This window comes from Haemaphysalis longicornis, unplaced genomic scaffold, assembly GCF_048455015.1.
Source record: "Haemaphysalis longicornis isolate Haplotype H1 unplaced genomic scaffold, Haemaphysalis longicornis Haplotype H1 scaffold_13, whole genome shotgun sequence".
NCBI lineage: Eukaryota > Metazoa > Arthropoda > Arachnida > Ixodida > Ixodidae > Haemaphysalis > Haemaphysalis longicornis.
This window is the reverse complement of record NW_027526233.1, coordinates 6,287,441-6,308,555: the sequence shown is the minus strand read 5'-3', so window position 1 is coordinate 6,308,555 and position 21,115 is coordinate 6,287,441. Positions and strand designations below refer to the sequence as shown.

Below are 21,115 nucleotides of genomic sequence, written 5' to 3'. Positions count from 1 at the left end.
CCCATTTTCTGCGGCGTTTCCGTGTGACGTCACGAGGAGCCGAGCTCGCAATTGGCTGCGCTACTGCACGGCTCCCCGGCCTTCAGACAGAGTCAGTCGGCCCAGCGTTTCGTCCGCCGGCCGCCGACGGGTCGTCGCAATGCGTTCGCTCAGTTGAAACGAAGCCAGGACACGTTTGTGAATGGAAGAATGGGCCTTTCTTTACTTGGTTAGTTTGTACACTGTATCTAGCTCCAAGTCAAGGTCGCTTCACACAAGCGCTGCACAAGCGCACATGTGACACTTCGCTGACTGGTACGCCAGTAGGAAAATATAAGGCCTCCTGAAGGCGGGAGAAGAGTCAGCGAAGTCAATATAGGTACTAAGGAAATAAAATCAACTGATATTTTTACCGTACAGCGTAAAAATAGGGCGCGGGAAGCACTTTTTTGCGCTGGGCGAACAAGCACAGCGGTCAGCAGCACGACTACGCATCTGCGAACGCTTTTCCGTCTATGAAATGCAATTGCTAGACGTGAGCTATTGTGGAAACTCGGGGGACGCTTACTGCATGAGTGCAATAAAACAAATAGTCACCTAAGCTGATTGAAATGCCAAAACTAAATAAAAGTGTAAATTTGTTGTACAATATATACCTTATATTACCAGAGTCGGCGGAGGCCTTCCCGTGGCCGAGTGGTGTGGGGCGCTAGGTATGTTGCCGCAAGTGTTTTGCAAGTAACAAGTTCGAGTCCCCGCGGGTACGTGCGTTTTTTTTTTTTTTTGTAAGTTAACTTTTTCGTTTTCTGCCGATGTTTTCTACATTGAGTTCACCTTTTTTTGGGCCGCAACGTTCATGGCTCCACGAACTAGTTCACAGAACGCGCGCAGGCTGGCACTGGCGCGCTAGCGAGTTCTCGTTGGCGTGCTGTTGCCATAAGCACCGACTGCTTGCGGGCAGTGGGCACAGGCCAGAATGAACAGACCCTTGGCCTGGTGCGAACATGCTTTTTACGGTACAGGCATGAATGAGGCAAGCTCCAAATATGGGGGAAAAGCGCATGACATTTGGGCGTCTTCGGGTACGCGGAGGGCGTCCATGCACTGCGTAGGCCTCGGCTAGTGAATGCTACGATTCCGAGCCATCCTGGGAGGCTTATCTTTATGCATTTTTACAGCTGACAACATGGCAGAAGCGCGGTACGATGATTACTGAGTTATTGAGAATGCCCATTCAACAACGCCACCGGTTGTGTTTTACAGAACCAAAACCGAAACTTGTTTGGTTGCTCACCTTGGGCATCGTCCAATCACGGTGCCCGCTCCTCCCAACGTCACAGCTTTAGTTGGTGTGGCCGCCAAACCACGCATGGTAGTTTTTCTTCTTTCCCGCTTTGTAAAATAATTACCGATTTGTCAACCGGATAAACGATGAAAAGTGTGCTCATTTGAGCCAGTCTACGCAGTGCAAGTAAAAACGGGAGCTTGACAAATTCACTTCAGTGTCCCTTTAATGTGCATTTTTCAGCGCTGAAATGCCTGGAATACATTTGCAATTTGCAAGCAGTGTTGGTCGATTCAAACCTATATCAACAACACCGGATTGTTCAGAATGGCGTGCTCCTCCTTAGCTGGCAAGGCGCTCCATGAAGCACTACGTTCACAGCTGTCTACTGTAAGAGCCTTTAAGTTCGCAGCCCCACTTTCTTGCAAACTGGGCACATGGCGCACACTGCAGGCTGCTCAATTTTGTTTCGGAGAGGAAATTGCCATTAGTAGTGCAGTTATCCGAGATCAGCCCTTGTAGGCTAGGAATGAAAATTGCCTCCACAAAACCAGCTAAGCCTAAGCTAAATGTCTACTCACCCAGACACATGTGTTGCTCTGTACGCTTAATTAATGTCACAGAAACATTTTTCCTCACACTTTATCAGAGCCTGCCTATTTTTTGTACCAGTACAGTGAAGCTAACCCAAGAAGTTGTTCAGTTCTGTTTTTGCATTGGCAAAAACACCACCACTTTGACTCAAACAGGAGTCAAAAGTGGTGGCGATGTTCTATTAGAACAGCTTCTAGGCGAAGCTATTCGCTAGAAACTATTCCAAAGACATCGTTATTTGCTTCGCATTTGTCTCTAAAGCGAGAATCATTGCTTACACATGCCTCATTTAGAGCCATTATGAGAGCCCAATTCCTACTTTTGATTGTAGAGGAAACAGTACTCAAAAGATCCCAGAGATTCTCTGCCCCATGTAGAGAGAAGTGCCAACAACAACACATTCGTGCCCGGCAGCCCATTAAATTGCTTAAAAGGCTGCAAATTGTTTTCAAGAAATCACAAAGAGAATTGTTTTAGCATTTATACAGGCTACATAACCGAAACTTCAAGGGTTTTCAAGGACTTCCAAGGACCATGCATGAAGTTGAACCACGCAGAGACGGGACTGAGTGCAGAGGCGACAAACGCGGGTGCTGACTAACAACTGTTTATTTTTGGAAGAAAAGAACATTTATGAGGGTACAAAAACTGGCACGGTTATCAGAGAACGGATTGCAGAACGCGGGAAGGCATGGAAAACAGGCAGGGAAGCTCTTATCCAGCACGCACGCGAAGATGTAGGCGAAACGTGAGCTCCTCTTATCCGGCCAGATATGCGATTTCCTTGTCCAGCAAAGCCACCGACGGTGTGCTGACCAAATGTAATGCTTTACCTGTGATTTACAACTTTTTCAACACAATGCCTTAATTGCTTATTGCGCAATACCCAAGAACATTAGTGTGAAACATTTGGATAGGCGGTAATAGGTTCGTAAAAGGTCCTCCAGCTTTATTTCTTTTTTTTGGTCGGTGTTTAAAGGTTTTTCTTGTTTCTTGCTGTTTTTCCTGAGGCTGCTTGATTTCAAAACGCACACACTGCATGTCCTGAGCTTTGCCAACAAAGGCATCAGCTGACGACATTAAATCGGCAACTACTGCTGCAAGCTTTGCCCTTGTTTTTCTCGTGCTGTCAATCTCCTCCTTGACAGTGAGTCTCCTCCACTGCCTTGCTCCCTCAAGCTTCTCGTTTTCGGAGATTTCAGATTTCGGAATATCCATTTGCATTGATGTACGCAATCATTTGTAGACCTGACCTCTTATTGCACGAACGAAAGAAATGAGAGAAAAAAATGGCCCCAGAACACGGCACGTCACACGAGTGCCCTACTGCTCTCCCACTTTTGCCACTCTCTTATCAGGGAAAATGTCACTGAAGAGGTCATTTGTGGGCAATTATGAACCTTAGTAGATGTTATCGCCTTCGACGTTCACAAAATCTCTCAAATGGCCCCAATTCACGCGCCTTGCACAAATGAGGAGCTTTTTTTCTAAATGAGTCCAATCCACACAAACAGAACTTCAGAAACAAGCGAAAATTTTGTTAACGGGCCTCTGTTAGCCGGATGGCTAGCCAGAATTTTGTTAGCCGGATTGCACTGGATTTATCACGGCATAGACTGGATTGAGAATTTCCCGCTCAACATGTTGCCTCTGACTATCGAAAAACTGTTCAATTTGCTGTAATTTTATGCAATACACCAAAACTTGATTGTTACTACGTTTTTTTTAGATTGGCTAATACTTAAAATCCATGACAAGCACTTTAAATTCTTGTGAAGAGGCAGAGAAACTGATGATCACCGTGAAAATCGAGGGTTTTCAAAAACCGCTAAAAATCATTTATTATTATTTCTTTATCAATAATGCAAGCGTTGTCAGGCTCGCTGCGCAAACCATGCATGGGTAGAAAAATGGATACAGTGTGTATCAGTACTCAACGGTCAAATAAAAGAGAACACATTACAAATTGACCACTTCTATGCCAAAGCACGCTAAAAAAAATTCCCTCGCACTTCCCCGAGGGGGAGAGTGTGTAAGTGCGAATGCACGGTTGTTGATTGCGCGATTACGGTGGATATCGTGATCTTGGAGTGGAGAGGAGGCGCCCAAGACCCGCAGTCACTGAGCGGAGAGAGGAGGAGGAGAGTAGCGCCCGCCGTTACGGCGAGGGCTACACGAGCGCCCTCACGCGTCGGAATGCGGAGCGCCCGCTACGCGAGCGAGAGCTCTCCCGCCCGAAGTGGAGAGGAGGTGCCCAACACCCGCAGTCACTGAGCGGAGAGAGGAGGAGGAGAGTAGCGCGCGCCCATCTCCCCCCGTTGCTAGGGAAGACGAGGAGCGCGCGCACCCGCAGCTGTTGCTATGCGGACGACGGCGGCGGACGATTCAGGCTCGCTTAAGAAGTGCATTCGCACTTAAAAAAAGGCGCGTGTTTTTGCGACTGTGCAGTTAAAAAGAACACAGCTGTGGGGAAAAAATTTTATAACATCGAACAACCTCTTCTAACACAAACACTGCAGACGCAACACTGGAACTGGTAAAGCAAGGCCATAAAGTGCAACAACAAAAGCACGCGCGAAAGAACAGGCGGCAATGTGCGTGCCTCGCAATCTCGGCTAGATTGGACGCAAAAGCAAAACGAAATTCCAGGACTTTCAAGGCCTCGAAAATGTCACTTCTATATTCGAGGGTATTCCCAGGTTTTAAGAACCAGTGCATGTTCTGCGTGCGAACCAGCCTTGTTTCTGAACCCAAGGTAGGTAAACCGCTTTGTTGGTCACCTCGTTTGTTTTAAAACTTCAATAGCTTATTACCTGCACTAACGAAATATAATGAGTAGGCAGGGAGAGAGGCGGTATAGCTCGTTCCAAACTGCTTAGTCCATCACAGCACGAGTTCCACTTATTTTACCCAGAAAACCCAGTGTACCTGAAAGTGGGCATCCCGTTCTTTAAACTTTCCCGCGAAGCAGTATTTATGGATATGCGAGACTCAGCACGGTGATGTCATAGTGGTGAACATGGTACTGTGAGTAGTAACTCCTTCTGGGTGCAAGCCTAGGTGAAAATGAAGAGCTGAGAGCCGAGGCGACCTCTTCCCGAGTTCACTGTCCGTTGGAGACTTGCGAGACTTCAGTAATACGGAGAAGAGAGATGTAAGCACTGCAGGGGTAAGGCCTGAATGGAAGCCGTTGTAAACATGTCCCCGGCATGCACAGTGCAAGACGGAAGCCAGATCCAAGCACAGGGTTCGTACAGGCTTCAAAAGCGAAAATTCAAGGGTTTTCAAGGACTTTCAAGGACCACAAAACACATTTTCAAGGTCCCCATCTAATGTTTTACCTGGGATTATTTATAACTTTTCCAACACAATGCAAAAGTTTTTTATTGCACAATACCTAAGCACATTAGCGCACATTTAGATAGGTGCTAACGGGTTCGTAAATGCTCCCCCAGCTTTATTTTTTTTAATTTCATGGCTGGTATTTACAGGTTTTTCTTTTTTCTTGGTGTTTTTCTGAGGCTGTTTGATTTTTAAACTTAGTTAATGTTGCCTGCATGTCCTGCCTTGTCAGCAAGAGTATCAGCTGAAATTAAACCGAGCAAGTGTTGCTTCAAGGCAGGATGAACTATGTACACGTCCACCATTTGCACGTAAAAGCAAACGCAGATGGAGCACGAGGCACAGCAAACATGCAATGAGCAAGCGTCCACAGACTAGATGCAGGATAGAGAACAGAAGCTGGCTTTCACTGGATTGTATCGTGACATGGATTGGATTGACAAGTGCCTGCTCCCAATGTTGCCTTGTAATAATGAAAATCCACCAAACTTGCAATACACTAAAACTTGATTGTTACAATGTTTCTTTACATAAGACCTAAAATCCATGACAAACACTTTACATTCTCGTGAAAAAACAGGGCCATTGATTCTCTCCGGAAAAATCAAGGGATTTCAAGGACCATTTAAAAATACCAGGACTTTCCAGGCCTTGAAATTGACACTTCTAAATTCAAGGGTTTTCAAGGTTTTCAAGGACCTGTGCGAACCCTGCAAGCAGCTACAGGTGCAAAGCTGGAGGACATGATGCGCGACCTAAACGCCCCAGACGCAAGGCAAGAACTGTGCCAAGTTAGCAGAGCACCACCACAAGTGTTCCGCTCAGTGCTAATGCTCATGCAGGAAGAACCCGATCCCACAGGAAGTACGGGAACTTAAGGGGGCACCTGGGTCTTCAATCGAAAAGTTTATTTTTACAGTTGCGAAGACAAAAATGGGACGACATATGTAGTTTCTCATTCGGATTGTCGACATTATATTTGTTTTTCTGTAAAACTATTACAGTCAAATTTATTCGGATCTTTATATTTGATCGTTTGACAGCTTCTGTAAAAAAGCTTCTCGAGTGATGCACCTGAACAAGGCACCAGCGAACTGTACGCAAATCAAGGAGTGCAATGAGACTAACAGAATCATTCTATCTCGTCTGTAGCAGAAGTTACGACCGTTTGAAATTCGGGCTTGGAAGGCAAAACCAGTTTTTCTGCTGGTTCTGAGCATTTATATATATATATATATATAAATGGCGACTTTCAAACTGTAGCCTCACCTTATAATCGAATAAATACGGGTAGCAGACCCCCACAGCACGTGCAACAGCACTTGCCGCCCCACCCATGCTCACCTGTAGAGATGCCCGCTCCAATCATGGCAATGATGTTCTTGCCTGCACCAGAGGGGAAACAGACAAGGGGAGTCAGATATAGGGTACTTGCAAGGGAGCCACTGGTGTGCCGTGTGGCTGACAAACACTACCCGCAAAACGTCCACTGCAATGACTGCAGCATGTAAAACAGCCCCATTAAGGGGACATCAACCCCATCATCAGCCTCTCTACGCCCACTGCAGGGCCTCTCCCATGGGTCTCCAATTATCCCGGTCCGGTGCCAACTGCGACCAATTTATCCACATTGCGAAATTGTCCGCGGCTTTTCTGTTAAGGAAAAAGTGGCAAGTTAAACTAGTTTTGTTATTTATAGACCAAATTCAGTCAAATTGGGACAATTTATGTAGTTAACTAACCTAGTAACAAAACTTCGATCAGTTTAAAAATACCTTCTATACTTTTTGAGTAAGAAGACTGATTTAATTATCTTCACAAAGTTGCCCCACGATTAAACGTCTAATTAGGCAAGAAGTCAACAGGATTTCTATGCCAGTATGATCAGAAATGCCCATTCTATGCAAGAAAGCCATTAGATTTTTGCTTTATTTCCTTTAGGTATCAAGAAAGGAAGCCAGAAGTTGCCCTTTCTCTTTGACATGAAACTATTTCTGATTTCAAAAGGAAGGCAAAACTCCTCTTGTTCTTTCTTGATAGTTAAAAGGAAATGAAACAAAAATCTAATGGCTTTTTTGCACAGGATGGGCATTTCTGATCACACTGGCATAAAAGTCTTGTCGACTTCTTGCCTAATCAATTAATTATGCTGAATGCAACTTTCAGGTAATTACTCTCCTAACTTAAAAAAAGTACAGAAGGTGTCCTGAAACCGATGCCAGTTTTGTTGTTACAATGGTTAGTTACGTAAAAGCTCGTAATTTGATTCACTTTGATCCATGAATAAATAAGTCGTTTTACTGGCCACGCCCCCTCGTAAAGCGCAAGGTAAACAATCACTGCCTACTAAGAGCGTCATGTCGGAAATATTTACGACGTTTCATCACACCCGATCTGATATGAAACAAGCACGTCATGTACGCCCACAAAAAGGCAACGTGGTGACTCGGCTGCCAGAGGGCTCTTGACACTTTCTTGACTCAGCTCTTGACACTTTCCATACAGTAATTAAACTTCAGTGTTTGAAATGGGCACTCAAAATGGTTCCTTGCCACTGGTGCCACCAAGGTTTAATGAGCTGTAACATTAGTTCCAAGCGATGCATCAAAAAACTGATTCTCTTATTGCATTCACCAGGGTTCATAGCGTTGGAAAGCATAAAGATTAGTTTTATGACCAATACAGTTTTGTCTATTGTTCCTCCAAAAATGGATAATTACTTCTAATTATCTCCGGAACTAATTGACGAACGAAAAAAATAATGCCATGTTTGAAATCAGTGGGGGAAAAGCAGCATGACTGACAAGTTTCACAGAGTTTACTTAAAAATTAAAAGAAATCGTTTTAATTAAATGCCATGTCCCCTTAAAAGAACATCAAAAAATTTAAAAACAACAAACGAGAGACATTTCGGCTTCGCTACAGAAGCCTTGTTGGCTTCTGTAGCTTCAACAGGGCTTCTGTTGGCTTCTGTTCACTACAGAAGCCTTGGAAAGCCTTGTGAACAAGGCTTCTGTAGCAAAACCGAAACGTCTCTTGATGTTGTTTTTAAAGTTTTTGATGTTCTCAACAGTTTCTTGTGGCCGGTGCCTCCGTTTTTACTGCGGCGAGTAGTGTTCAAGTGTTTGTAGCTGCTGCCGCAAGTTCACGGGAGAAAAACTGTGGCCCCAAAGGTGAACAACATTACCCCATCTAATCTTTCCTAGTTTGGAAAGAAAGCTTTCATTTTATCAGTTTGTGTGATTAAAATAAACGCTCAGCAAGGTTCAATTTTCCCTCTGCAGTGGCCCCTGGGCTCCAACAAAGATTTTAAGGGGGGACACAGATCTTAAAACAACTTCTTCTAATTTTCAAGCAAACTTTCTGAAACTTGTCAGCCTCACTGCTTTTCCCCCACCAATTTCAAATATGGCATTATTTTTTCAGCTGGTCAATTAGTTACCAAGATAATTAGCCACTTTCGGGAGGAACAATGGACAAAACACTGCCTTTCATAAAACTATATTGCTTACATTTTCGAATACTATGAACCCTGCTGAATGCGATAATCGAAGCAGTTTTATGATGTAATGCTTGGAACTAATTTTACAGCTCATTAAACTTTGGTGGCACCAGTGGCAAGGAACCATTTTGAGTGCCCATTTCGAACACTGAAGTTTAATGAGCTGTAAAATTAGTCCCAAGCAATGCATAAAAACACCGCTTCTATAGTGCATTCACCAGGTTCATAGTATTGGAAAACACAAAGATTACAGTTTTATGACCAACACTGTTTTGTTTGTTGTTCCTCCGAAAATGGTGAATTATCTGTTATTATCTTGGGAACTAATTGACCGAGTGAAAAAGTAACGGCATATTGGAAATCAGCGGGGAAAAAGCAGCAAGCCTGGCAAGTTCCACAAAGTTCACTTGAAAGTTAGAAGACGTTGTTTTAAGACGAGCGGGGTCCCCCCTTAAAGCGGAGTTTTGCCACTCAAGAACTTTGCGGCATCCCCGAGAGAGTAGGCAGAGCACTCACACTTGCCGCCGTGTACGTAGCGCACGATGCCCTGGACGCTGGGCTCGTCCAGCACATGCACGGGCTCCTCGTTGTTCCCCAGGCGCAGCTTCTCATACAGGAACTGGCCCAGGTGGCTCACTGCACCGCACAGCCGGACCCCGTTACTCCGATACTCATTGTAACAGAAGAGCTGAAAAACACTTCAAACCAATCGGTAATCTGGTTCCCGCAAAAATCCTTGACACAAAAACGCCTCGTTTTAATCCTCCAACCTGCCGTAAGCAAGGTAACCCTTGTCATTCTCCTTGTGGCATTTCAAGCTCAATGAAACAGAACACGAAAGGGGGAAATTACAATGGAACAAAGTTCACTTGACAAAACAGGCCTGCGTTCCTATCTTTAGGAGCAAGGGTGGGATCTTTGCCTCGTGGCTGTTCAGAGCACTGAGCAGGATGAAGTTTTCCACGGTGTCCACGAACAAAGCGGCATTTTCTACTTCCGCCGTTTCAGACGACGGGAGTTTTTCCAAGTAAGCTTCTCAGCCTACTTGTTACATATTTCTTTGTTATATCCAATAGTGCACGTGGCTCTCACAGTTTTACTTTCATTATTAAACAACAAGTGTCATTGAAATGAAGCGTGGCCAACCAAAGTTCGTATTTAGTTCGCTATATCAGTGTTCACTATAACAAGGTTCCACTGTATCACAACCCCTGCCCTGCCCTCACCCTCTCTTTTTTGAGGCCCAGAGAAGCGCTTCTTCAGCCAAGGACTACTAAACCCATTTCACTCTCAGCATTGACACCAACCCTTAACACTCAGAACTGCCCCGAAACAAAAAAATCATCTCTAGTCCGTCCACAATTGACTCGCTCATTTTATTCTCCGTAATTATCCTCACCATTCAAGTGTTTCGTGAATGAAACTAACCCTTGGATAACCTAGCTTAGAGCCATGTCATAAATGGTTTCATTTGTGCCTTTTTCCAGGGATTCTTTACTCCAACAAGACCCATACCTATTGTAGTGCACAGATCATTGCTTCAAGGTCCAAGTTCACACTTGACGCAGCACTGTTTATTTTGATTCATTTTTACCACGAACGAAGAACTTATATAACCACCATCTTGCCTTCACCACTGCCATCACTTTAACTGCAAGCGTATTGCCACCAAATTTATTTCTAATAATCGCCACTCCTCTCTGTAATGATCCTGGCCTCAGAGAGTAGGATACGTGTATTAAATAAATAATCGATTAACCAAATAAACCGTCTTTCTCATTTGCCTGTCCACAGCAGCTCTGAGCAGTTTCTGGCCACTCCAGAACTTCACTCTCGCAATACAAACTCGATGGACGGAAAATGAAGACGTCACAGCTGCAGAGGCTTTAGGAGCAATGCTTTTCGGGTTACCAGTAGCGCAGACCAAAGTCTAGACACATTGTTTTTAAAACTGGAATGACGACGACTGCACTAGATATTGCCTTCGGAGGCAGCACCGCAGGGCAACTGGCAACACTTTGCACAGCTTCACGGCTGGTGCCAGTTTTCTCACAGTTGCTGCTTCCATAAAATCCTCATTAAAAAAAACGAAAAAACGAAAACATTTAGGGTTAAGTGCCGCTGGATGTGTTGCAAGCAAGACCAGCTTGTGCAAGAATGCACTTGTGGAACATCAATCTTTACAGCTGACGACCAGCCCAACCGTGCTCTTCTTCATTGGAGGTCCTCACGCGAAAGCCTTCTTTCCAAAGCGTTCTACGTTTATGGCGACTAAAAAGTGTGCTATCCCCAATACCAGTCACAAAAATGTCCCATTCAGGAAAAAAGCTTAGTAGACAGAGTGAGCGACGAATGTCACTTAAAGAGACACTGAAGTGAATCTGTCGAACTTCTGTTTGTTTATGCATTGCATAGACGGGCTCAAATAGACACACTTTACATCATCTATCCGGTCGACAAAGCGGTATTCAATTTGTAAATCCTGAAGGAAGAAGACACAGCTTGCGAAACCTGCGGCAGCCACAACAACTAACAGCAGTTATGTGGAATGATGCAGACTGATTGATTGATTGATTGATTGATTGTAGGATTTAACGCGCCGACGCAACGCAGGCGATGAGGCGCGCCGTAGTGGAGGGCTCCGGATTAATTTTGACCACCTGGGGACCTTTATCGTGCGCCGAAATCTCGTACACACGGGCGTTTTTGCTTTTCGCCTCCATCAGAAAAGCGGCCGCCGCGGCCGGGAATCGAACCCGCGACCTCGTGCTCAGCAGCGCAATGATGCAGACTTGTCTTGCAATGTGATTGCACATGTCCGAAAGTTCTGATGCGTGTGTCAAGTGTTATTTTTTTTTTTTCTTTAGCAACAACTGCAATGCTACTGGCAAAAAGCATATAGTGTAGGAATGTAGTTTTTGACGTTTATTCCTAAAGCATTGTTCAGACCAGTTGCGGTTTCGTTTCTGTGAAACAACATGCTTTAAATGCGACGGCACCATTTGTGGCGCAATCTCGGCACCTCAGTAATCGGCATACCATCGCTTCTGCCATGTTGTCGGCTGTAAAACGCGTCGATAAGCCTACCAAGATGGCTTGGAATCGCAATGAACACCTCCACGTCACCGCAGACTCTCAAATTTTTCAGTGGCGCGTTAAGTGTCACGTGTGTAAAATTCTGTGCAGGTATGCGCTTTCTCTGTTGTGTTTTCTTTTGTTTTCTTTTATTCTTTGACAAATGTTGTCAACGTGTGTCGTGTTATTTTTTTTCTGTTGTATTAATATGCACCCAGTTAACTATTGCATCCTTGTGAATGTAAACATGTAAACCCACCCTGCCCAAGGACTGCCTCTCAGGCTGGCAGTATTAATTAAATAAATAAATAAATAAATAAATAAATAAATAAATAAATAAATAAATAAGTGAATGCCTTTTCCACCATCTTTGGAGCTTGCCAGGCTCGCGTCTGTATCGTAGAAAGCGTGTTCGCACCAGGCCAAGGGCCGACCGCTTTTGTTGTACAGGCTGTTTATTTGTCGAATTTTAGCATTAAAGGCAGCCTGGACAAGCCCTTGATTAACATTTGTGCCGCAAGCCCCCACAAAAAAGTAGATGGCGCCAGCTTTCGGATCGCACTTGGAAAGCGTCGTATTCGAATGGGAAAACGCCAAAATTTGAACTTGAAAGCGTCGATAGTATACTACCGCTTTGAACGGGCCTGGGCTGTCAAGTGTGTGGGCTGTCAAACCACGCCTGTCAGACACTTGACAACAATTAGGAGACAGGTGAATAAAACGGGACTCACAGAGGTCCCCGGCTGGCTCTGGGTCGTCTGCCTGCAACAGGGGCGATTGCCAAAATTAGGGTCACACACTCGCACTGTTTACCTCGGTACCCAGCGGTACCGCAAGGCCTGGTACCGGCAATAAAGACTTACGTTGCAGCAACACTGGAATGGAGGGAAGGTGAACGGCCCATTCATTCTGACGGCCTCTCTCATTCCAGCATGTGAAACAGTTTTGGACTACGTAATTAAGAGTACTGGTCAGATCAGTCAGGGTCACCCTAAAGCTGACACGTTAACACTACACATGTGCAAATACTTGAAGCTGCCTACTATTGAAAGGAATGACGCAACATTCAATTCGGCTTGGAATCCAATAGCACTACTTTGGAATATTATCTCGAAATACTTCTGAATGCAATCGGGACAGTTGTTTCAATGCATTGTGACACGTGAAGTAGTGCCTAGTTGGAAATGAAAAATGTCCTGCTAACGACACATGAAAGAGAAATATATATAGTACATTCTTTACAACGAGTCAGAAATGTAACTAGACAATTGCCGATGATAATATTCCCTAAAAACTCCAGCTACAACAAAAGAAAAGAAAACAGAAGGAAATGTGCCTCATTTCCCTACTACAGTACACTTTTATTCCCCATCTGTGTAAATAAACACGTTTGTTGTTAATTTTGCACCGCTTTGCGTGCTTTCACACTTGCGAAAAAGTTAAAAGCTGAGGCAAAGCAAAATGGAAGACTATACTGTTCCCGCAATTCCCGTGCTGACACAGGTGGCCTCCAGCATGGATGCCAATTAGGAAGCTAGGCCCACACATCCCGCGTTCCTGCCACTTGTGCGAACATAGACGTCATCCACAGCACTCTGAACGCTGCCCTCCTGTGCAAAGCTTTTTCTCCCCTCTCTAGTCGCACCAGGGTTGCACCCATATTAAAGGTGCAACCACTGGTCTTAGAAACATTGTTTTTCCTTTCCAACCAACCTTGATGAAACATTACGGGCTTTGTTCAGTTTTTTTTAGCTGGTTTCAACTATCCAATTAGTTTTGATGTAAGGCACTTAGTTTCTGAAATAATTTAAAACCACCCCTGATAGTTCTTGAGAATAGAAAAAAACTAATCAGCAAAACCTTATAGATACCAGGAGTTATGTGGGAAGCAGTTTTATTTTTGTTTTGTTTTGCAATCACACACAAGTTTACACCATTTTTAACTTCTAGGTTTGAAGTACTCCTGCTAACCAATTAGGAATAACGCTAATTAAACAACTACACAAAAATGCAAAATGTGCTTCCCTTATAGGATGGTTTAAACATTCAGCTTCACAGTGCAAAAGAAATGATCTTCCACATGCCGGGATGTACCTTTCGAGAATTTCCTATCCCCACGATACCACTTGTGGCAAAAAAGGTCAAAATTATGAAAAAAAGCGTTTTATTTTTTTTTTCATCGAAATCGGTGGCCGTGCCCAGCTTCTGTAAGTACCTGGTACTGCTTTTTTTTTCTTCAACTCAATTCAAAGGTTCATTCAATTCAAAAAGAAATTTCACAATAGTATACACAGACTAGGGTCCCAAAGACATAAGGCCCTCGGTAGCTCCTCACTGAGGTAGCATGTAGCATCAGCTTTCCGGAGGAATGACTGTGCAAGCTAAGGAAAAAGCGATACCCCAAAAAACGGTTTCTCGAGCAACTTTTGTGGTCCCAGAGACTCCTTCAAAGGCACGCAGCCGCTCACCGGCAGGTCTCGGGCGGAGGCAGCGGGGGCCGTCGAGGAGGATCCGGTGGAGGAAGAAGCCGGCTGGCTGCTGCCCTCGGAGCTTGGTGGAGCACTGCTGCTGCCGCCGGACTGTCCCGAGGACGTGCCGGACTCCTCCTCCTCTGCTCCTCCAGCGAGGAGGTGCAGCCGCTCGGCCGGGGGGCCCCCTCCTGCATAGTCCACCACCCCTGCTCAAGGGCGGAACACTGGTCTTCCTTATTTCTCAACCTATGCGCTTGAGATTTACACACCGAGGGAATTTTAACGCCCCCAGCACACATACGCAGTCAGCTTTCATCTATGTGGTGTAAGTTCGGAGTTGTGCCACATGTCATGCCATTCCGTTCGGGCAATTATTTACTCTAATACTTTTTATCCATTCGTGTTCTCAAAGGACCAGGCAGTGCAACTATACCACGGCAGTAACTTCAGCATCATTTCTACAGCTGCTCTACGCTTATTAAACGTCAGGTCATTAATTGCCAATGTCTTTGTAAAAGGAACAGCATAAACAATTGTGCTAGCAAACAGAAATTCTATATTCTTGTGGTCAGGGCCATAGCCAGAAATATTTTTCAGAGGGCGTTATAAGTTACCAGAAGGGAGGAGATTTTTCACACGCTGCCTGGAAAAAGTTTCTGAGAGGGGTTCGAACCCCCGAACCCCCCTCTGGATACGGCCCTGCTTGTGGTTTTATTGCACTGCTCAGGTCATGAGCTTTCGCACGCAGCAAAAATGATACAAATCTGACCAGCACATCCCAAGATGACCTCGTGGGAAAAAAAGTTGCTTCAGAGAAAAGATGGCACAGACATTGGAAACATATGTGAAATTAGTCATTTAAGGCAAGTTCAAATGGCTTTGTAAATACTTTTGATAAAGCTATAATATTTTGCAGGCACATTCTTTGGGGTTTGTAGGCTGCAAATAAAATTAACACACAATATGGATTTTTTTTTTTCTAATCAAATATATGTTAGTGGTAGTTGCAATTAATGTATCTGTACTATGTATGTACCCACTCCTGCTTGGGCCCGAATAGGGCCTGCAGTATTTGTAAATAAATAAATAAAAAAATTTGGTAAACTTTTGGTCCCCAAGACCAGTGTCCCCCCCCCCCCCCCCGAAGCAACTTGCATAGCTTCCACAAAACGCAAAACGTGAGGAAGCACGATGGCCCTGTTATGAATGGACTTTGCTGCGTCCGCTGACGCAGCGCACAGGCTTCAGTGGCGTGCAATGTGACTCACCGTCAAACTTTCCTGCAAGGCTTCCATGATTTGCGGCAGAGACCCCTTTCAGAAGGAACTCTTGCAGTAAAAGCAGAGACACCGACCAAAGGAAACCGCTAAGACACCGTTAGAAACAACAAACAGGAGACGTTTCAGCTTCGCTACGGAAGCCTTGTACGCAATGGGGTGAAGTGAAAATGGAGTGAAAGTCAAAATGGAGAAAAGTGAAAATGGAGTGAAAGTTCATGGACGCCTCATGGAAGGAAAGTTCATGGAAAGTTCACGAACTGTTCCTTCACCCCATTCTGAATACAGCTTCTGCAGCGAAGCTGAAAAGTCTCCAGTCTGTTGCTTTTAATAGTTTCTAACGGTGTCTTTTGGTCGGTGTCTCTGTTTCTACTGCAACACGTCACCCAACCAGACGGACCTCCATAGAACCCTCGACTTCAGAAGGAACTCTGCACATCAGCGCAGGCCACCTTGAGATCGCAATATGCCCCTCGAACCCTCTCACACATTCTTCCCTATACGCATTTGCACCTCCTTATGTAATGCTTTTGGGCCCTGAAGGAACTAATAAATGAAATGAAATGTGCGAGATCAACGCGGTGTCTGACTCATCGCCTCTCTGACTTGGTGGGGGTGCTAAACAAGCACCGCCACTAATGTTTGTGCTTCTCTGCTTGGGAGCATGTCAACGCTTATTGCGATTGCTCCAGCGGACACTATGAAGAGGCTCGCTTCTTGACCAGCAAGCCAGAGCGTGTTTCCGTTGTACGGAGAACGTTACTCTGCCCGCTTGAGTTGTCATGCTGTAAGCCCGCTCCAGTCTGGTGCTTCCTGTACCATCGCTTTCTTCTACTTGCCTTGCAATCAACACGTTAAGTTTGGCTTTGGCTCTTCATCATCATAAGGAAAGCAACTCTACTGCAGGCAACCATGCTGCCTTCTAACACCTTCTAATCAAACAATCTGATCCCAAAGCAGTTCCCCTTTTGCAGCCAACTGGTTCTTTTTTCGATTCCCGGCCGTGGCAGCCGCTTTTCTGATGGAGGCGAAACGCGAACACATGGCCGTTCTGCCCATTTGTTCGAGATTTCGGCACACGCTAAAGATACCCAGGCGGTCAAAATTAATCCAGAGCCCTCCGCTATGGCTAGCCTCATCACCTGCATTGCATCAGCGTGTTAAACCTTACAATCAATCAATCAATCAACCTCATGCGTAGCTGGTTTGTGATCTCAGGGCTCAAGCCAAAAACGGGGCCCGTCTGCACGTATGGAGTGCTGGTAAAGGCCAAATGGGACGAGCCCTTTAATCTACAAGCTCCCAGGCCAAAGAAACAAGGACCGTGCTGTTAGTAGCAACAGAAAAACAATAGGAGGCAGGAAGGAAATTGTGTTTTCCTGCAAAACCTGCAGTAAAAACCCTGGCCTGCACCCAGAAGACTGCTTTGAGGTGTTTCACGCGCTGCTCAAACATTGGTAAAGGAGTTTCAAGGAGAATGCAAAAGAAGAAATAAATATCCTGTGAGTTTTTGTTGCACAGTTTGTGTATGGCTTCACAGCGCGAGAAACTGCTGAAACGGTTGCGGACCGGAACGGCCGGAAATGGGGTAAAAGGTTCAGGTTGCAAAGGGCTAACTGAAACAGATCAAGAACTGCAGTGTTTTCCCCATACAAAACGTTTGCGCATGCCTGGAATCGAGTTCCGGCAGCAATGACGAGGCTCTTTGAGAGTCTCGGAATGGACGCCCTGCCAAGTGCCTCAGCCACTTTGCTCGACAGCTTCGTCAAGTATAGTCTGGTAGACCATGCCAGCGTCGCGAGGCTTGGGACAGTGGTCGATGAAGGTCGAAACCATGTAAATGAAGTGGCAAGGGGCCCTGGCCGTGCGAGTTGCTCGTCTTGAAGGCAACTCAACTTCACGCGCCCTCTCTCCAATTCCACGCAATTCTTGCTGGCCGGCTGTGAGATAGGTTCAGTGGTCATGTAGCATGCAAAATAAAGATGATAAATAAAGGCTCACGAATCATGTCGCCGGCATTTCGTTGTCGATAGCGCGGAACCCTGCGATTGTGCTTCATACTCTCTGCACTCGGCGACGCCCTTCGGAAGCCGTAATCTCATCGTGTATAAACGACAAAGCACAAAATAAAACATTCTGCGTTCACACTTATCAGGACGCGAGGAGCACTTGCACCAAAGCCGGCGCAATCATCACATTGTTCCATCGTGATGAAGAGAATGCTACAAAGGCGTCGCTCTTCGGTGCTTCAGTGAGCATCGCAGTACCGCTGCAGGAAGCGAGAAAATCAGTGAGTAAAAAAGGACGCACATGCACGCCACGCCGGTCTCAACAACAGGCGCCAGGCCTCCAGAGTGCGCATCGGTCGCTTTTGCCACGTGCTCGCGTGGTCCGGAATATTAAGTCCCCGCCTGTACATCAAGCAATAAATGCATGGCCCATTTTGTTCGTACCTTGTAATACAACTGAGCCGAAGTGATGATAAGAGAGAACGGGCCAACTAATTTCAAGTTTTCTAATGCTTGCTGCCTGCAGGGCTGCGTTTCCTCATTTGTTCAATATGAAGCTATGCACATTTTCTGCAGGACGCATTTGTATATGTGTGACGGTCATACTGTACAAACAGTACGGATAGACTATCCTGTGTTTAGTAACCTGATTAATTTATTACTTGCGATTTATTGTTTCCGTAAGTTGATAAGTTACCTTTTGTGCGCCAGGTGAACCAAGCATGCTACTCTAAAATTCTGCCCACCCTTGTCCATGTTCGCATAACCGCTTACATCGCAGCAAGGAACTGTGGACTATAGTTATGGAATCTGCAGCCTTGCATTAATAACGAATGCAAAGGTAAAGGTGGCCGATTATTAACACAAAGTTCGTCGTACAAGCCGAACAGAATGTGCACACTTCTCGTCTTCTCGATGGACAGTCACCAGTACGTGACCGAAAATGGTGACATGCACCTTAGACTGCTATACATCACACGACGGCCTGCAATCGCGGATTTTTCTAAGCATTTAGGTTACCCAGGAGAATTTAGGGAAAATGTAAAGAAACTTCGTTGGTTTTGCAGCTGGGCTTTAGGAATGCGGTTATATGATTTAGAATTGCAGTGCGATTGCGTGACAGTGAAAATGCGTGGAAAGAGGAGGAGATCGACGGTCAGTGTGGGGTGGCGTTTTTGGCTGGCGTACCCGCAAGTCCGTCGACACGAAACCAGCATCGCACCAGTCGAGCCAACCCCGATGGCTCGCGACATTGCACCTACATCGCGTATCATGCAATAATACTACGGAGCTCACCTTTGTCCATGTCAGCAGAGGCCGCTAAGCCACAGTACTCGAGGAACAATTAATTTTACAATCAAATTACGGACGAATAAACACTTCGGCTAAAGCACGCGACGTACCCGACCGACTGCTGCACTACATAATGGATAGATGACGGGGGTGATGGGGGTACGATAGCGACGATAGGCACTAGCTGTCGTAAACAACGTTAGAAAACAGTTCCTTACCCGAGAACACTTTTTCATCATAAATAAATAAGTGTGTATTTTTGAAGGCTAAATTTTGTGCTCTGGTCTGATTGCAAAGCACAAACATGGGCTTCTCTGGCCGTGGCGCTGGGGACCTCCCTTTCAGTGCGACGACGACAACTCATTTGTCTTGTACTGAAAAGGTTTCTGGTTTTTTGTTGGTTTTGTTTTACCAGTTTTACATTTCTGGGGCGTTGTTTCGGACCGCTGTCGGAGCTTGGCAGACGAAATCTTCCGTGTTGTGTGGTGTTACACACTTGAGGCCACGAAAAGTGTTTTTGGGAAATGCTAGCCGTGCCGGAGGTAATTCCCCCTGTCAACTGAGCGCCTCGCGGGCGCATTTGCGGGAGCCTGTAGGCGGAACGAGAAGACGTCAGCGCCTTCTCGTCAAGCGGAACCTCGAAGTTCAGCTGTGGCTGTGCACGGCGTCGCCGTGTCGGGGATCGGTGAGATTCGGACAGCCTTCAAGCGGCGCTTTGTGGAGGAATCAGCCGTCCTCTCTCTCTGCGCACCGTGGACGCCCAGCCCGGACGACGCGAGTCGTTCGCCAATGAATTGACGCCGCCACAAGTCCACGTCGCATACGTGAGTCGCGCTGGCAGTCGACCTCGCGTGCCGTTTCTTTGAACGAGTGCGTGCCTCTGGACCGAAGTAACCGAGTGGTGTCGTTAAAAAGTTCAAAATAATCGTCGTCCTACGTGCACGGTAAGTAGCGGTTAGCTGATCTAGCCGCCCGAACCGGCCTTCGCGTGAGCTGTACGTGCGTGTCGGCCGGTTTTTTCTCATTGTTGAGAAGCCGTCCTGAAGCCGTCAAGAGCCGCGCTTCTTGGCCCGGCGGGGAGGAAGTGAGTACGCGAGCCGGGCCAACTTCACCTGCGGCATATGTGTCGAGCCGACCGCCGCCAGTTTTTTTCATTTTCTCTCTATCTAGCATATTCGTCTTCACTGCGGCGTGGGGTGGGAGCCAAGTCGACGCGAGCATCATGTTTCAATGACCAGTCTAGTGGGACGAGCTCTGCAAGCAGCGTGTAAAGAAAAATAAAAGGAAAAGTGCCAGCTGGGAGCGAACATATGCATTCAGGTGACGTCGTACATGCCTGAGCACGTCTGTTGGGCTGGAAAGCTCCTCCTCATTTTTAGTGAAGGGCATGTCTGACATCTGTCCGCATAGAGCTTTGGCGGGAGCTTGTGCCGCTGGTGCGGATTTAGCGATTTTATTTGTATTTTTTCTAGAGGAATGGGAGGGACATTGGCCTCTGATATATTCTTGAGGACCTATATGGTGATGACAAAGCGTTCAAAGTTCTGAATGTTCGCCTTTAGCCGTAACGTATACTTGATGGATTGACAGAAGCAAATGTAATATTGAATCATCCGTGGCACTTTGTAATTGGAACTGACTGTCTGCAGAATTTTAGTTTCGCAATTGAATAAACACCGGACATTCTCTGCGCTGCAGCCGTTTGGGTGTAAAGAACCTGACAACAAGGCATCAAACTTCCATTAAACAAACGAACCAAGGAGGCCCACCTCACAGCTGCAGCCTATTAGCAGTGTAAAGGCCGTCAAGTCAATGGGGGCCCCTAGACTAGTGTGTCAGTAAAAGGATCGACATTTGGGCTTGTTTATCTCGTCAGACCGTACGTGTCCAGGTGATGTCAGTCCTGAAGAAACTGTTCTACGAGAAAACAAAATCACCTTGTGTACGTGGCTGTGCGTGTCAGATCTAACCATCTGCCTGCAGCCCTCTTCATGGGTGGGGGCTTGCAATTTTCATCTGGTGGGACTCACAACTCACAGTTACGTACCACTCGCCTGTGTTTTGTCTTCTAGCAGTCCACCTTTAGACGAAGGGGTGGGGTCACGGGAAATGATCTTTCACCACCTGAGCTGGTCACTAATTCTGGCTTGCAACTCGCAGTCTTAAGAAGCTGAAACCAACTTTGAAGCACCCTGGTTACCTCTCAAGTGGCCTCAGTGGAAAGGCCACAATGGGTACATAGTTCTGTAAGTGCAGGGAAAGAACAGCTTCTTACAATTCACTTCGTG

The 21,115-nt window shown here is 45.9% G+C and overlaps 2 protein-coding genes across 3 annotated transcripts in view; one reads left to right on the top strand and one right to left on the bottom strand.

Annotated features, from left to right (window-relative positions):
• Sirt2 (Sirtuin 2) overlaps positions 1-18,987 on the bottom strand; it is a 59,098-nt gene extending 40,111 nt beyond the window's left edge. Inside the window, exons 1-5 of the mRNA XM_077694744.1 lie at positions 18,831-18,987; positions 14,246-14,436; positions 12,509-12,539; positions 9,219-9,338; positions 6,545-6,586 (exon numbers count right to left, since the gene is read on the bottom strand). Of these exons, the coding sequence (XP_077550870.1) occupies positions 6,545-6,586; positions 9,219-9,338; positions 12,509-12,539; positions 14,246-14,436; positions 18,831-18,840 (394 nt within the window). The 5' untranslated portion in view covers positions 18,841-18,987. The remainder of the gene's footprint in view (positions 1-6,544; positions 6,587-9,218; positions 9,339-12,508; positions 12,540-14,245; positions 14,437-18,830) is intronic.
• A 219-nt stretch (positions 18,988-19,206) lies between these two features.
• Syx5 (syntaxin 5) overlaps positions 19,207-21,115 on the top strand; it is a 33,415-nt gene continuing 31,506 nt past the window's right edge. The window contains exon 1 of one of the 2 annotated variants that reach the window (XM_077694746.1): positions 19,207-19,651. The gene's annotated coding sequence lies outside the window, so the exon portion shown is untranslated. Of the gene's footprint in view, positions 19,652-19,752; positions 19,772-21,115 lie in introns of those variants that run through there. The other variant, XM_077694747.1, reaches the window with a different exon arrangement.